At 46.7% G+C, this 17,193-nt stretch overlaps 6 protein-coding genes across 6 annotated transcripts; 4 read left to right on the plus strand and 2 right to left on the minus strand.

Moving 5' to 3' along the window:
* Positions 1-153: 153 nt before the first annotated feature.
* On the plus strand, positions 154-1,523 carry HD556DRAFT_1444346 (uncharacterized protein; the record flags this gene model as incomplete). The annotated part of the gene is made up of 2 exons (XM_041306769.1): positions 154-993; positions 1,059-1,523. 2 exons carry the CDS (start codon positions 154-156, stop codon positions 1,521-1,523), a joined length of 1,305 nt encoding a protein of 434 aa, XP_041159252.1.
* A 3,240-nt stretch (positions 1,524-4,763) lies between these two features.
* HD556DRAFT_1444348 (uncharacterized protein) lies at positions 4,764-5,677 on the plus strand (the record flags this gene model as incomplete). Its single annotated transcript, XM_041306770.1, has 2 exons — positions 4,764-5,084; positions 5,126-5,677. The coding sequence occupies 2 exons, from the start codon at positions 4,764-4,766 to the stop codon at positions 5,675-5,677; spliced, it is 873 nt and encodes a 290-aa protein (XP_041159253.1).
* Positions 5,678-6,367: 690 nt separating this feature from the next.
* HD556DRAFT_1444349 (uncharacterized protein) lies at positions 6,368-6,830 on the minus strand (the record flags this gene model as incomplete). The annotated part of the gene is made up of 2 exons (XM_041306771.1): positions 6,368-6,440; positions 6,493-6,830. 2 exons carry the CDS (start codon positions 6,828-6,830, stop codon positions 6,368-6,370), a joined length of 411 nt encoding a protein of 136 aa, XP_041159254.1.
* Positions 6,831-7,027: 197 nt separating this feature from the next.
* Positions 7,028-8,259, plus strand: HD556DRAFT_1444350 (uncharacterized protein; the record flags this gene model as incomplete). Its single annotated transcript, XM_041306772.1, has 4 exons — positions 7,028-7,309; positions 7,363-7,614; positions 7,666-8,025; positions 8,083-8,259. 4 exons carry the CDS (start codon positions 7,028-7,030, stop codon positions 8,257-8,259), a joined length of 1,071 nt encoding a protein of 356 aa, XP_041159255.1.
* A 490-nt stretch (positions 8,260-8,749) lies between these two features.
* HD556DRAFT_1432569 (uncharacterized protein) lies at positions 8,750-11,903 on the minus strand (the record flags this gene model as incomplete). The annotated part of the gene is made up of 9 exons (XM_041305135.1): positions 8,750-8,765; positions 8,814-9,132; positions 9,184-9,722; positions 9,748-10,430; positions 10,551-10,937; positions 10,989-11,276; positions 11,328-11,688; positions 11,743-11,747; positions 11,826-11,903. The coding sequence occupies 9 exons, from the start codon at positions 11,901-11,903 to the stop codon at positions 8,750-8,752; spliced, it is 2,676 nt and encodes an 891-aa protein (XP_041159256.1).
* Positions 11,904-12,435: 532 nt separating this feature from the next.
* HD556DRAFT_1309209 (uncharacterized protein) lies at positions 12,436-16,129 on the plus strand (the record flags this gene model as incomplete). Its single annotated transcript, XM_041300247.1, has 7 exons — positions 12,436-12,916; positions 14,207-14,290; positions 14,327-14,896; positions 14,950-15,065; positions 15,117-15,426; positions 15,479-15,708; positions 15,758-16,129. 7 exons carry the CDS (start codon positions 12,436-12,438, stop codon positions 16,127-16,129), a joined length of 2,163 nt encoding a protein of 720 aa, XP_041159257.1.
* Positions 16,130-17,193: the final 1,064 nt, after the last annotated feature.

A 17,193-nucleotide genomic window follows, 5' to 3' on the forward strand; every position in this document is an offset into this window, starting at 1 on the left:
TGCCACCACCCCTTTCGGACCACCCATGTACGCGTGTCTGACTGACTACTTTCTCAAACTATGGGTAAGTCGTTTAAACTCAACATTACTGCACCACTGACTTAGCATACAGTAATTCTGGTGCCCGATATTTGGCTAAGGATCATTCAATTCATGGACATTATGGATATCGTCCGATGTTTCATGGTTAACTCCTTTTTTTCGACACTCGGTCGTGAAGTCATTAACGGAAGACTCAATTACATCCTAACTCATGTGGTTGGTTCTGAAAGCCGACGTCTTCGTGACACTCTCGATGCTACACGCTCCGTTATCCTTGGCAGTTCGGCACTCGATATCTTGTTATATGGTACATCACCAATTCTTCAACACGAACTACGTATCGCAACTCCTAACTATGCCAAAGAAGTACTCGCCCAATTTTTCAGAAAACTGGGTTTCATCGTAGACCAATCGCCTACTTTTTACAGCCCTCCCTCGGTCGCGTGCATGTATGACCACGACTACATTCAAAGACGTGGCAAGAAAGTAGTATTGATCAACAGTCCAACGGATTCTGTTATGCCAGTCGTGTTGGCCCACCGCTCATCTACGGACTGCATGTTCTTGGCATCAGGTGGCCTCTTTTTTGGTTATCCTGAACTCATGGACAGCCAAACCACATTATTACCACTAGTTCATCCTCGTTCATTCCTTGTACGCCAATTCACGCAACGCGAATACAAGGTCCAGACTCGTAATTGTTGGACATTGCCATGCGAAAATAAGTGTCCTACACTTTGGCGTCGTATGGATAATGGTCTTCTCGTCACGTGGCATAATGGCCTTGTCCCATCGAATATCACCGATGGACAAGATCTACAATGGACGCTCACAAGTCATTGTGCTAACACTTTGTGTTGGAATAACATTTTCAAACGCCCTGACTCCAGTTCTGTCGTATGTGACAAGGAGAGCATTGATCTTCGAATTGCGATAAGCATAAGCCAGAATGTGAGTTTTAATAACGCCCTCGTAATTGTCAATACATAGAAATATTACTCATGGACTGCGCATAGGCCGGACTACCTTGTATCACAGGACTATTGTTCGGCGTAGACATGATAGAGCCATACGCAGTCCCGCTCTACATCGATAAAGGACGGAAAGGTATATTCAGCATCAACGACTTAGACGTTCGTCCATTTATTCGCGAGAGGGGAATGGAGCCACCCAATATCATTGACTGCAGCGTCACGCGACAGGTGGTCGTGATGAGTGATTGTGCCTTCATAATCATTCGAGATCATGACCATGTGCTGGACACCGTGCCTTCATTGTGTGGAGGCGGTCCATTTTATCGTGGTCCGTGGAAATACTTTCCGCTCACACCACTACGTGGGAATATGCTCGTCGTTATGCATGATCTTGACAAAGAACATTTGCCACGCGACATCTTGAAAGCAGAGATCGAAAAAGTGACTCAAGGCATAATTGAGTACGTCGCTTTACTTTCCTCGATGGGTTATTCATCCAGACGCTAACCTAATGATAGGGTTGACCGCAAAAATGCATTATTTCGTTCAGTCATGCGGCAACGTCATTAAACTTGACAGAATAAGCTATGACTGTTGTTATCACCTGTATTGTATCCTTTTATACAATTGTAACCGGTTGTGTCTGAATTGACGATTATCAATGTCAAACAGTTTGATCTAAGATGGTACAATTGCTGTGTCGCAAGGATACGCAGATATGGATAATTTCCTGGTCAAACCAAACCGGTGATTATTGGCAGTGAAAAGGTTAGTTCTGGTCTGATAGAACTCAAAATGAACATCTCAGACGCATACGATGCACTAGGCAGACAACATCATCACGTGTCACTTTATAAAGTTTATGACGTTTGAAGATGATGTCTGATGTAAGCTCATTTATACGGCTCAACTACTCCTAACGGACGCTCCTGTAATCGCCTAGTCGTCATCATCACTGTCATCATGGACAACTTGCAAAACCTTCGAGGTATAAACAAACGTTTGTGGTTCCGAGCTTAATATAGTACATTGTCTCGACTGATGGTCATCTTTGTTTAGTACTCAATTCGCCGAATTCGCGCAAACAGATAGCTATCGATCTCAGTCTTTTAGACTTACACAATCTCTCGAAGACTTGCAAGGCAATGCGACATGTTGTGGCAACTATACACAATGAAGCCTATCTTGATCTACTTAGGCCATACGCTGGTGACATGGTAGATGATTTTGAATCCACCATCATCCGTAGCGGCGCAGTGATCATGGGATTGGGAGCCCTCTCATTGATTCTACGTCCTAACTCCTGCCATGTGAACAACCTAAACGTTGCGCTCCCTAGAGGCGCCGTCACCGAATTGCAACACTGGTTAATTCACCATGATTTCGACACTCAGCCGCTTCAGATGACATCCATCACTCCCTCCATGCAGCACTTTATCAACTCTCACCAGACATTTTATAAACGCTCAACGCCTAATCTCAAGATCAGTCTAACAGAAAGTGTGGACGACACGGTACTCAGTGTGGTCTTAGCAGGTCGCAGCACCGCGGAGATGTCATATGTGACTCCAGGTGGCATTTTCTGTCCTCATCCACGTCTCACGTTGGATCGTGTCGTATGCCCTGCGTTTCTGTCGAATGACGAGAAGATGACACAAGCTGAAATCGAGCGGTACACGCATATGGGTTTATTGTACGCCGAAACAACCGCGGTGAAGGTGAGGAATCTTGACTGTGGGTGAAAACACTAAAAGAAAGGGGGCTCTACAGCAAGACCTGGATACGAGAATACAACTCGACCCAAAGGACAGCTACTGAGAGAAGTTCCTCGCGAATAAGGTGGAGGGAAACTATGTCAACTAGACGGGCGCTGGTAGACGCGGGAAAGTAACGCGCGCGAAGGCGCGCGTAGGCGATGCGAAGGCGCGCGAGATGCGCGCGTGAGCGAGAGATGCGGAGGGTACGCGCGTAAGCGGGCGCGCGCTTGAACGATGAAGGAGAGGAGTCCTTAAGAGAGTAGCAAGGGCACAGGTGTCAACAGTGGAGGAGTATAATCAGATTTCTAGTATTGGAGGGAGAACTCTACACTTTGCAGTATATCAAGATAAGGGGAAAGTAAGTACCAGAACCGAAGGAATCCTCCCTCTATTTAAGAAGGGAGATTACGCTATGCGGCGCGCTTCCGAGCACGCTCCCGAACCGAGTAACCATATCAACTTCTAAATATATTCTAAGTTTAAATAGACTCTCTGTATGTAAGCACGGAGGTCGGACCGAAGGTTCGTTAATTCAATGAGAGAGATAAAAATAACGCACCAGTGAATCAGCAAGGACAAAGGACAGAGGGACGGACGGTAGGAGCGCGAAGGCCTATGGAGCGCGCACGCGAAGGGCGCGCGTGCGTGTGCGATGTGCGAGTGAGGCGCGTACGTAGGGCGCGCGCGCGAGAGCGCGAATGACTGGTCCTTAGGATGTGAGCTGATACAGATAGGGAATTAAATGGGTAAGAAGGCCGCATATCCGGCATCGAGAGGCGCGAGTCTCTACAGCGGTATGGGAAGATGAATGTCGGCGTGATTGTCCAACCCTTTGGCGCAATATCAAAGACACACAACAAGTTCTCCTCATCGACTGGACCATCAGTCGAAACGCCTTCGACGGACGTAACCCTTTATGGCATACGTATGGCCAACACCATTACTGGCGACTAAGTCGGACTTGTCATAATTCACGCTGCTCTTTCCGACTACATACTCCTGAACTTCCGCTTGATAGTCCAGCGGACTATGAGGATATTCTACGCGCTAAAGTTAGTATGGCGATCAATCCCGTACGTCACTCAATATTATGAGAAGGAGATTTTGTTTATTAATCAAGAACTGTAACAGCTACTCGGAGGTGGACGTCGAGGGGTTCTTTATGCCACTAGTCATGGCTGTCCTATTTTAATACCCATTCCGCTCATGATCGATACACATGAGCTAACGACAACGGATCACCTCTTCACGGAGCCATGGGTGAATGAATTCGGACGGGATGCTATAATGATGCAACCAGCTGTGTATAGAAACACATTTACGACCCACCCCAAAAACCAAACACCTCTACCGTTCCGTCTTGTCGTATGCCACGAAAATCACGATCGAAGCCGCAAGAACTACCTATTATCAGCTCTGGGGAGTGATATCGCTGGATTCGGGAACATATTCGTGCCATATGGCAATATCTTGGTACTCAAGACAAAGACGGACAATCCTACGAATATCATCGACGTCAACTCATCAGACATTGATCTTATTACGGATGTCGTACTAAGGTGAGCGATTTGCAATGACCAGCGTGTGAGGAAGGAATTGAGTAATCATGATTTAGCGCATATCGTACCAAAGCATTACAAGGAGCCAGAGTCGAAATCGAATCAGCATGGTAAAATCTGTTCTAACATGTTGATACTACACAGAAGACAGGCTGTATTATATTTTCGAGATGTGATGTACGATATTGCCAGACTAAAAATTAATTAGCTGTTTCTTCTGTTAGACAAAGAAGAAAAGAATGAACGCCTACTCCTGGGTTGCCATGAGATCGGACACAGAGCAAGTGACGACCAGAGAAAATTGGGAGAAGCAACAACACACGTTCCAATGATGACATCACGTATACGAGGGACAGAAAACCCCTATAAGACGTATATAAAATCTAATATATAAGCCTCCCCTAACAATCCTCTGATCCATCATTACCACTATGTCAAAAGCGCCAATTCTAACTACCTTGTGCCAAGAGCTTCAAGAGAACATTTGCGACTTTTTAAATCTCGCAGAACTGTCAGTATTTGCTAGTGTGAGCTCCCTCTGTTACATGGGGGTCGAAGAGTATATCAATGGACGAAAACTCGTCATATTCGCTCGCTTTGTAAGCGACACCGAACATTTCATCACGTTACTCCGCCGCACAGATGCTGTGGTATCAGGCTCATGCGCTCTCAATATCGTGCAAGCCAAAGAAGGTGCTACCGAAATCAATGATCTGGATATTTACACTACTCTTCAGAAGTTCGAGGACTTGGTCTGTTTTTTTACAGAGACAGAACACTATAACCTCATAAGGAACTTCCATCGCCCCCCCCGGGTCCATATAACACATCCGGCATTGCCAAACTATTCAGGTTTCAAAAGGGCAAGCAGAATGTCGATATCATCGTCACGAATTTGGCCTCAGCCGTTGCGCCTGTTTTCCAATTTCATTCAACAATCGTGATGAATTTCATATCAGCGGACGTGATTTTCTGTGCCTACCCAGCATGGACGTTGGACATGCTGGGTTTGATACACCCACGCACATACAAACAAAACGGGACCAATTATGCAACTATCCAAGGTCTCGCAAAATACATGCAAAGGGGGTTTACCCTGTACTCGGACATTGGCGAACTATCGCCTCATGACAACCGCTGTGTCAAAACATACTATTGCCCACACGTGTCGCGAAGCACCAATGACAAAGGCAAATTAGCCTGGGAATTCAAGCGCACCGAGAGAGACACTGCTAAAGGCAAGGTACGCTATACAGACACCAATGCAGTCATCTGGTGTCTAGGAGGAGACCAATGCAACAATGAGAGGATCACGGGAGCACCATCGTTTGTTTTCGCAACATGACGCAAGTAAGTCTCTAAATAAAACTGAGGGGAATTACATTGCTTACATAATAGGCCAAGAAGTATAACGTGAAAAGCGACCCGCAGGAATCCTCGCTATGGCCATTGGGGTGATATGTATAATGTAGGATGCAACATGTAACATCGCGCGAGAAGAATATGTATGATTGAGTATGGACGATGGCGCAAAGACATTACATGCATTACGTCTTAGACTCATGACTAATCCTAAGGCCTAAGTTACCTACGAAAAAAGCCAAGGAAAAACAGACTGGGTTTAAATTGCGAGGTCCACAAAATTCGCACGATAACGTGACATATGAGCCTTTTCGGGAATATCAACTTATCAACCTTCAACTCATCGTGTTACCTGTGGAATCAGGGGCTCACAACGTTGTTACGAAGACCAACAGGATAATGAGAGATACGATACTGTAATGACAGATAAACATCATGGGAAACGACTGAAGATTGATTGGTACACAAAATGGATTACACTTTAAAGATGGTCCTACGAAACCGAAATGACGAAACACCATTGGGAGTAAGGTTGCATAATAAAGACCACTACAACAATAGCAAGAGCGAATACAGCCTATTAAGAAAAACATAGCTGCTTAATAAAAAACACGGACGTCGTATATCAAAGACGTACTTTGGAAAATAACGTTAAAATCAAGGAACATGACTATTATGGACGAGAAAGAGTTCTCTTGCGAGCAAAGGCCGCGGCAGTTTCGCTGGGAGGGACAACGCGCAAAATCCTGCCGTAGACAATATAAGCACCGCTAAGTAGAATGAAAAACCACAGCGCACTCATCAATTGCTAGAACAACGGCGACATAATCTGATCTCGCCAAATTCTCAGCACGTGAACCTTCAGAGACCTTCAAAACGAGATAGGAACAACGTTGGGCACCATTGGCATGGGTATTGCGATCAAAAAAGACCAAAAATGCCTGTGAATTATGTGCGGCATCGGGATCTGATACAACAACAGTGTGCTCGCCCACATCAGCATGAGCGCCGAAATATCTCTCGACGAAAGTAATATCGAAACCACCACCAGGAACATCCGTGATAGGAACCTCAATATATCCTGAAACGCGGGCCCAAGAACAAAGGCATCCAGTCACAAGCCTATGAAGAGACATAATTTGTGGGTAGTTTGAGTGACGCTACCTAAAATTGTGCACCGATATAAAACCGGAATACGTCAGCGAAAGATAGGAGACTGATGACTCAATCAAGCCCCTATATAAGGTCGGAAATACTTATAAACGTGTTTAAAATAATGACAAGGACGAGAACTCACTCACATACAACAACTACCTCGAAAAAAGTCTTCATTATGGAAATTGATCCTGCACGATACGACAATCGCGTCGAGGGAGGACTCTATGATGATGTCGTCAGACAGCTTATGGCGCTACCGAAAGGAATGTCCTTAGGGGACGCCACCTACAAGGACGACTTCACTCGCGAGACCAACGTTAATACGGGGAATTTCGCCTACAAATGCAAAGATAACGGGGTTGAGTATGAAACCGTGCTGGTTGGCGAAATCTTACCTCGTCCATGTGGAACCAAATTTAACGCGATAGGCAATCACTACCTTGGAACAGTGAACACTGTAAGAGCCAATCATATAGATCTGGCAAACTAACGTCCACCTACTTAACTCAGCCAAACGTTATTGACGATAAAACACGTGTCAAAGGTATCTTCGCCTTGGGACAACCAACGCAAGCTACCGAAATGATGTACGTCACTTTTGGTAACCAAATCGCCACCTTGGACGACATCATACAAAGTGACATGGAGGAGCTAAAGAGACAGAACAAGGACATGAACGTTAAAGAATGGACGGCGCACGCAGGGACAGACCAGAGTGGTACACCTGAGTACATCATCGTGAACACGGACCAATTGTACGCAGTGAGTACAGTTTAAAAAAAAAGGGAATGGTGCCGCTAATGTGCTTTGAAGGTTCCTAAAGGGACGCAGCAGGCCGTTCAAGGCAAACGCGCGAGAGTAGCGAAGAAGACAATCAATGACACGATCGAGCATGGAGAAGGCAAAGTAGCCAAAAATAATGCGGTCGCCGGAGGGAGCAAAGACAATACGCAAGAGACTGAGATCACGACGAACACATTCTACGATTTGACGATCCTCCCGGACTACGGAGGAGACCTGTTTCAACATGTCAACGCGAAACTCCGTCAGCTCGATATCAGAGATGTGGAGAACCAATTGATCCCACCTCAGAACTGGTACACAAGCCTCAAGCGTGGAATGCTCGTCATGATCAGGGCAACCCTCCACGCTTTCAATTGGAAAGAACGTCGAGTAAGTCAGGTTACACATTACAGCGCAAATAAATCAGCTGAACTATACGATAACTAGGTATATCAGCTAAACGGACATACTATTCGCGTATTGGATGCCTCCAAATTAGAGGTGGAGCCATTGAGCTCGCAACCCAATGGATTTGATATTGGTGGAAGCTCGTCGACCTCCAATTCGCGAGTATCGGACGCGATGGCAAGTGTCCAATTGGGAAAAAGGGGAAGACAAGAATGAGCGGCGGAGGGACAGTATGGGATAAGAACCAAACGGCAGGCAATGTACGATACGATGTCGAATAGTCTGAATCTGATGCAATGTCAAAAATAAAGTTAAGACAAAGAAAGCCAAATCTAACTAAACACATACCAAATATTAAGATTAAGATCGCCAGATGGTTCCTCGGGTCCATAGGTCCCCAGGGTTGATTACAACACAGTGCGAATCATCGGAGTATGAAAAGGCACGACGTGAAACGTATGATGCAGAAGTCTGATAGACCTCGGCAGGTCGGGTAGCGGGCTTTGCCACTTTAGATGGCGCTACATACTCATATGATATTATATTGAGATTGAGTTGAAATACTAGTCTAGGGTTCGGGAATTGCATTTCCAAACACCGAGTAGGGTCATTTGTAATAATCATTGGGCCATTCAGAAAGTTCAGAATGACAGCAATCGATTGGCATGCATTGCATCTGCGCTACTACTACTATTAACGATCAATACTACGCGAACTCTGTACTAAATGTATGATAAATTTCTTTATCTGCAAAGTTATTCAGAAAAAACCGGTCATAGGACTCCAAACACGTCGTCGCAGAAATGTCCTTGTTGACCTTCTCACCGTATTCTGGTATCAATTCAACAGCATGTGTTACATCTGTCAATAACACCACACCACCATGCCTATAGCGTTTGCCATGTTGGTCCACCACATATGACCGCTCTACTGTCCACATCGCGAGTTCAGGACGATCATTGGGATTGGCGACGAAGTCGAAATATTGTATGTAGAGGAGCGGACTGGAAAGGTATGTTGGAAGAACCAGGTTGGAAGCACGTGGAACCTTGGGCTGAAAAATAAGTCGAACTTGGGCGACGCGACTTGCTGAATATCACCTCGTTAGTGTTAGAATATGACAGCAAAAAATATACGTACTAATTTGGCCGTCATCACCCGTAACATCGACAAGGACGGTATCACAGTTCCCGAGGGGAAATATGTCACTGGGCGGGTATGATTGGATCACTCTGCTTGGCATGATCACTCGAGGCCGGAAGGCAGAGTGAAGTTGCAATCGAAATTTGTTCCACGCGTAAAAGCGTCCATGTTTGTGGTCCCAGCGAGTATTCTCGCCACTGGAGAGGGAAGAACGCTGGATGAACTGGGAGACTGCGTGATCAAAATCAACGAGTGCGTATTTGGTGAGAATATCGACGGGCGACAGGGACTTGAGATCTGGTGTTGAAGTTAAATGGAAGGCAGTGAGAGCGTCTCCAGAAAGAATGCCCTTGTGAAAATGATTACGGACTCGTCGAGGTCCATGGACAGAATATGCTTCATCGGGGAGTATACGAGAAACCCAGGAGAGTGCTGGGTTGACGGTCGTCACTTCCTCATCTTCAAGGCTTATGGCGTTGACGAGCGATGCGCCATGGGAAGTGATCAGCGCGCAGGTTGAACAATTCCATTGACTCCTGGCGATTGAGAATCCGTACGCACTGCTCCGTGAAATCATTCACTCGTTGACTTGTTCGGGCAAAGAGATCCTTGCAGTGAGTGATGAGCAAGCGCTCCGTCATATCGGCTGAAAACTGCATCAAGGTACCCAGTCTCTCAATCGTGCCTCTGAAGCTTTGGAGTAACTCGAGCTTGGGGATGAAAAAGTCTTCTTTGGCGCCCTTCTTCCCCCTCCTCGCCTTGGCCTCGATGATAGCATCCTTGAATGCATGAAAATCAGAGAGTGCCTGCACCATCGACTGTAAGGATTCGGGAGAATGGACTGGATTTTGAGCATAATAGATGAAATCTATGAGAGCGCGGATTGCACGAACGAATCTAGGTGGAGCAGCGCCTGCAATTGAAGCAACAATGGTGCGTTGAATATCACGATGCTCACGCCCAGTCATTTGGTTGACGTGCGTGATGCCTTTAGTAAAGTGGTGCGTCCCTACCCGTTTGTGCTGAATAATGAAGCGGGTGTCGAGCTCAGTTTTTCCTACTATCTCCTTGATCCATTTGAGTGGATGATCTGCAAAAAACTTATGGAGGGTATGTAAAACTTCGCCAGCGAGAAAGACGGATGGACACGAAAACGACCAATCAAGCCAATATGGCATGTGGACCCCAGACAGATGGGCAGCTTTTGCTGCCTTCTGAAATTTGTCGAGATCCCAAGGATCAATCTCTTTGGCGATCCCGTGTATAAGTTGTAGTGTGTGCTTCCCAGTACGAGGAGGATAGAGAATTCCATCACCAAAATTGTCTTGTGTCGCCATAGTGACAGGAGAGACATTCTTGCTGACTGCAGCGATCATGGAGGCCTCGGGAAGGTCGCATACATGGGCGATAAGTGGTGTAAAGACATATCGAATATGTCGGGAAGGATCAGGCATAAAACAGCCATCACTCGCTGCAACCTTCAGGTTGGCGCAGACGAGATCAACGCACTTATGCCATAGCCGTGCCTGAAGAATGGTCTGATAGTCGGGATGCACGCGAAACTTACTAACAGGCATGTAGGCGATACAGCGCCAAGCTCGTAGGGTGGCCTTGGAGCGAACCTCCGAATCGATGTTACCGATGGTGATGAAAAGTGGGTGCATCTCGAGCCCTCCAGTAATCCGCGTGACAGGAGTCTTATCGGATCCCAAGATGATAGGTACTTGCGTAGCACCTACTGGCAGATAGTCCTAGGTATATAGAATTAACTTCAAGTAGTAGACTAAAAGAGCCAAACTAACCTGGATTTTCCATGCCATATCGGCACTCATATAATCTCCATACTCGCGTTGACTTCCTGTATTGACTACGTGTGGCTGGAAGGTAATGTGATTGGCGAAAACCGGATCGCTGAAAAGTTGTTTGACAACCTCTAGAGCATCGCGCCAAATAAGTTGCACGGGATAAGTCGTCTTGTAGCCCGTAAACTCTAGGTTCGAAACTTTCCATGGCACGAAAGAGGGCAGTGCATCGGTCCAATCTAGAAGTTGCTCCTTGGAGGTGAAGGATGGTTTTGGGCGAGTGTGAAACTGGAAACAACGGAGTCAGGCCTGTCGAGCAGCACTCAAAGTTTCTCCTACCCATTTTAACTTTAAAAACTTGTCAATCTGAGCTTGAGTTAAGTTTTCAACCAAGAACTTCGCCAACTCCCATTCTCCTTCATCATGGAAAGGGTAATACGTATTTATTTCTCGCCGATAATTATACTGATCGTCTTGCAGCCTGTCAAACAGGTTCTTGCCAACACCAAAGACATATCCCGAGTGCGGATGACAATAACCAGTAGTGGTAGAAGGTTTTGATGATTGGGAACCTCGCAACCCAGGGGGAACAGGGAATTGATGCGGACGTTCCTCGTGTGGCCAACAGGTAGACTGAGAATTCAAGTGCAGGGTAATGGCCTCGATTGTAGGAAACTCTCTACTGCAGTTGGGACAAAACCTGGTACAGGTATGTCCATTGATCAGCACCATTGAGTGACAATGATATACGCACATTTGCTGCCCCTTGCTGAGTGCTATGCGTTACGCAGTGCGCAAATCGATTCAGTCTTTTAGACTCCGCCGGCTGATGTCAACCTTGTGATAATCCAACGGGTCGCTCTCATATACCCAGTTAGCCTTCCGCAGGTTCTCCCAAGTCCACCCTTTGTACATGATGATTCATACAGTCTCTTCTCCACATGTCAGTTCCTCCCCCGTATCTCGAGGCAGTAGTTGCCCTCCTCCATCAAGCAGTCCCCCACCTTCACCTCTATCAGGCGGACGTGCTACCACTCCTGGATCATCTCTTTTTGATTCCAGTCTCAAGTCAGAAAGCTCTCCCAATACGAGGCATTCTGACATATGTGCTTCACTAAGAAGCATATCTTCACTGGCAAAGACACCTCAGATTGCAGCTGCCAAATCGGAGACGGACAGCCTATTCTATAATCTGTCTACACCTCCAAACCCTGCGCGCGCTTCTCGACGTGGCTTTATCCGCGAGAGAATGAGCAACAAGTTCATTCCGTACCCCCCCTCTCCGGCTCCAATTGAGGTCCGTTATGCAGCTCGTGTCTCCGGGCGAGAATGCAAACCATACGTATCCTCTGACTCACTTCTCGAGGTATCGTGTATTTCTTTTATTTAATTGTAGAGACTAAATTATTGAAAGCATGCCGGAACATTGGAAAATGGCCTCACACAAATGCGTCCTGCAACCTTGTACAAAGGGTATCAAGCAAAGCTTGCTGCTCGTGAGACTGCACGCCAGCGCATGTTGGTGACCGCATGGGAAATCGAGGAAACTGAGCGCTTCCTTGAATTCCTCGATGCTCTGCATGTTGACAACGAAGAACGGCTCGGATTCGCTCAAGAAGACTTAAACATCTTTAGGAAGCTATTTTCTGAGCGTGACCGTTCTGATGTCAATGACGACAGAGATTATCTTCAAGCTGTGTATGAGGATGAAATGGAGATTCTTCGCGTTGTCTCGCTACAAGCTGAGCAGTTCTCAAAGATCTTAGGTGCACGTGTCAAGAAGGATTTCTTGCAACCTGGAGCCAGAGGATCGGGATCCCCATCGCCTGAGCCTGGGGTTTCGGTTAGAGATAATCTGGTATCCGCAGATCTGGAAGATAGCTCACAGGTTTCGGTCAATTTGGCAGCACAGTCCGCACACCCTTCCCGTACGCCGTTATTTGTATGAGCCCTGCGCTTCTAATTTAGGTATGCTATACACGTGTCCGGTCATTATGCGCTCCACTGATCAATCGATAAGAACGCATTGTAACGTGCATGCTACAGTTTAGCAAATCCATCATGGCCCCTTTCTCATTTGTATTCATTTTTCACATCTGTGTCATATCCCGTATTCCGGACCTACATCCGACAATATTCCCACGCCTCATCCGGACCTTCGGACACCCTATTCATGTCTCCAGTCCTCTATCCATCCGGATCCCTGCACCCCTGCACATCCACATCCACATCCACATACATTTACCTCCATACCTCAATCCACGTGTCTCATCCGGATGTCCGGTCCGGTCCGGTCCGATCCGATCCGATATACGATAAGCTTCCTAATTCAATTCCTGTGCATATAACGTTAACACAGCCTATTCCTCTATTCGGTATTCCTTGTCCTCGGTATCTCGGTTATACTTACTACCGGTATGCTTACTGATCCGTTAACCTATGCTTCATTTCCGACTCGCGCTTGATAACTTTGCTTATGCTTCATACATAGCCTCGGACACTTGCTTACTGATCTTTCCGTTATTTCCTTAGTATATAAACTCTTGTATATGTCCTGTAGTTCCTCAGTCTGAATATCATATTAGTCCTCACACTAGATCTCACTCTAAGTCCTCACATCAGTTCTAGTCTATCGACTTAGTCAATATCCATCTCGGGCCTAGGGAGAAATTCCCTAGGCCAGAGCTCCGCTTATCCGCTCATCCGATCCTCCGAAGTTTCCGGACGTTCGTCCGAAACTTTCCCACGGTCCTCCGGACCTATTCTGCTTCGGACTTTGTCCTTGCAGCCTTTCCTCTGTTTGCTTCTACTTAGGACTTGTCATAAGTAGCCATTACACGTATCCGTATCAGGGCGAAACCTCATCGTAATTTCCGGAAGTTCCTCCGGAACTTTCCCGCACTCGTCCGGAAGTTACTTGCACTCGTCCGGAAAGTCCTTCCGAACTTTCCCGCGCTTCGGACGTCCTTCGGACGTCCTTGGACTTTCTTCGGACATCATTCTGAAATTAAGGGCACATACTCGGGTAAGGGGCGCAGCGCACGAGCTGAAGCCAAGCCCCTCGGAATCAGTCCTACCCTTTGTGCACGGTCTTAACAATCTGCAGCTGTTCTTTTTACATCGTGCCCCTTCATTTTAACCCTTATCCTGTTCGCAGCCCCATGTCACAAGACGTGTAGTTTATTTGGGTGTTGTTTGTGTACAGTCGCTTCTTGTAGAATTCAAATTGGACTGCTCTCTGCGCCCATGCATCCTCAACTCCCTCTACTTTATGGCCAGCAAACGTGCACCGCCCCGCAAAGGTAAGGCTCACTTTGCGAAACCTGCGCGTGGATCAGGCCTCAACCCTTCTCATGCTCCCGCGGACAGTCAATTGAATCTCGTTGATGAGCAGCCGCGCGAACCAATGTCTTATTTTAACCCTCACGCCTCAAATCAGCCGCTGCCGTTCAATCCTCACACTACCCACCATCCACAGGACTCCGCGCACCACCAACACGAGTCCGCTCCCCACCAGCGCGAGCCCGCTTACCATCAGCATGAAGATTTCGCCCACCATCAGCATGAAGATCTCCCCCATCATCAGCATCAGGATTTTGCCCACCATCAGCATCAGCCCACTCCCCACCAGCGCGAGCCCGCTTACCATCAGCATGAAGATCTCGCGCACCATCCACATCAGGACTTCGCGCCTCCTCAGCATGAAGATCTCGCATACCATCCGCATCAGAACTTTGCGCCTCCTCAGCAGGACTTTGCGCATCCTCAGCAGGACTTTGCGTATCCTCAGCAGGACTTTGCGCCTCCTCAGCAGGACTTTGCGCATCCTCAGCAGGACTTTGCGTATCCTCAGCAGGACTTCGCATCTGGCGCTGGATCCTCGACCGGATATGTTGCTCCGTCATTAGGTAAGTCTGCCTGCGCTAATAATCTACGTCTAGCACTTAACCTTCCACCATAGCGCCCAGTTGGGTCGGCGATGATGAGGAATTCCAGACCCTTTCGGTCCCGCCACCGGATCTCGAACACTTACGGCCAATGTCGACGGGAGAGATCCCCAACTCCCATGTGATACATGTGAGTTATCGTTAGTTTCTGCATCATCGAAAATTGACCTGATATTACCAGACCACAGGGCCCGCAAGGACATCGAAAGCACGTCGTCGTGCAACTCGACGCCTGCCCCCCACACCACGTCTTCTCATTCCTGCTGTGACGCCCCCAACGATGACGGGGACAGTGGCACCTACGGAATCCATCGAAGGTTCCACCATTAATATTAGTCCCGAGACACGCAAACAAGCGATCTCGCTCTCGAAAGAGCGCATATTATCCATCGTATTTTCCGAGGATGCATTGGCATATCTGGTATCTGACAAAAAACGCATCATCAGAAATGTTATTTCTGAAGTAAGACTTGGAATACCAGCGCTTCTCGGTATGAATCAACATGCGCACACTAACTTATACTAATTATTTGATCCTACTAGTTGCGACTCGATGGACGGCTAACAAAAAGGACGTCGCAAATATTTGGTGCGCAGTGACGAAGTTTCGCACTTCGTTTGCAACGATCATCCGACATGCTGTCGTGATGGGATATTCCCTTTTCCCACCACCGGGCTGTGTTATCCCCCCAGATACTTTTCGTGTCGATCGAATACGCCGCCTCGTCGTAGATAACGCCTTAGCGTTCATGCATCAATACACGTTCACTGCAGTAAGTTTTTATTGATTTTCGAGAACACTTTTTTATTATATTTCGACAGGATGGTGCGCTTGTCATTAACTCGAAATTCACCAATCCATTCGTCCTTCACGTCCTAACGAGACTCATATGGTGTTCGCCCTTCGGGCTACATACATTTCTCGACGAATCCCCACGCCGTCAACTACGTTACGCTATTGGCGCAGCCGGCGCCATTACAGAGTCTGCATTGATAGAGCAGGGCTTGATACAACTGACGAAGGGTAGGATCACCCCCCAGATGACATTTTCGACATTCACGAATATTGTTCTGAGCCTGGATCGGCTCGATGACAATGAAAAGTCTGTTTTTGACGAGTTTACAGATAGTATTGTCGTTTGCGGGCACTCGCAACAAACTAACGACGAACTATCTGATTTTGTTTTCGAATAAACGCATGTACTATACCACTAATATATTCACATTCTAGTAGTTAATAGTTGTATCACTCGTGAAAATTTTGATTTTATATATTTGGACCATGTCCTAACGTTTTTACTACAACAGTGGTCTCAGAATGGTATTTTTCTCTTGGTCCAGCGAAAACAACATTTACGAATGCACGCCCTGCGCTAGACCGAATTCGAATTGTTCAAAACAACGTTCGAACTCGTTTTCGACAACTCGACTCTTTTAGATGTAGATGCTATGCTAGTGAGAATAAGCAACCGAATAGTACTACTATCATTCCCTGTAATATGTCCACGGTTCCTAATGTGCAAAATGTTATAACAATTCAACATCATGCTCAACTGGCTTCGAAAAAATTCAGGCATATGCAGAATACCTAGAAATAATGTTTCGCACAAGTAGAATAAAATATTCTTGAATGTTGCAGTTGCAAGAGACGAAATTGTGGCAATTTGCAACCTTTGTCCAACACAAATCACCCAGATCCCAAAGATCCTGCACAATTACTTATAAAAATTTACCTGGGACACAAAGGGCACCTTCTTGGGACGTCATAAAACCAATTCGATAATAGTTACTCTCCCGCACTGAGGTGCTACAGTGGTGTAATCAACGACAAGTCTGAAAACGTGACACCAGACAGGAGGGGTGCACAAATAATTCAATCTCCTCTTCGGCACACACGGCATCTACCGAGTCTCCACATTATGTTATATCATTCTCTCTGATGGCACCACACCGCAGGAAGGCAACACATTCAAGCATCCTGCACCTCAGGCTCACTCTCAAACATACTTAGCACCCTTATTTTGCACCAGCGAGTTACGGCAATACAGATTTTTGAGTTGGCAGCATGGTGTAAACTGAGGATGTGCAGGAGGGCACCAATACTACATTCAGAGTAATTATTATTGTTAGTATATTAGATAACTCGTCAATGATACTGCGTTTTCGAGCCTTTCCGACGCACACTTGAAGACTTCTGAGAGTGAAAGTTGATTGTGCCGCTACTATGCCTAGGCGTGACAGGCCGTGACCAAAATTGT

This window comes from Suillus plorans, assembly GCF_016647745.1.
Source record: "Suillus plorans strain S12 chromosome Unknown HD556scaffold_35, whole genome shotgun sequence".
NCBI lineage: Eukaryota > Fungi > Basidiomycota > Agaricomycetes > Boletales > Suillaceae > Suillus > Suillus plorans.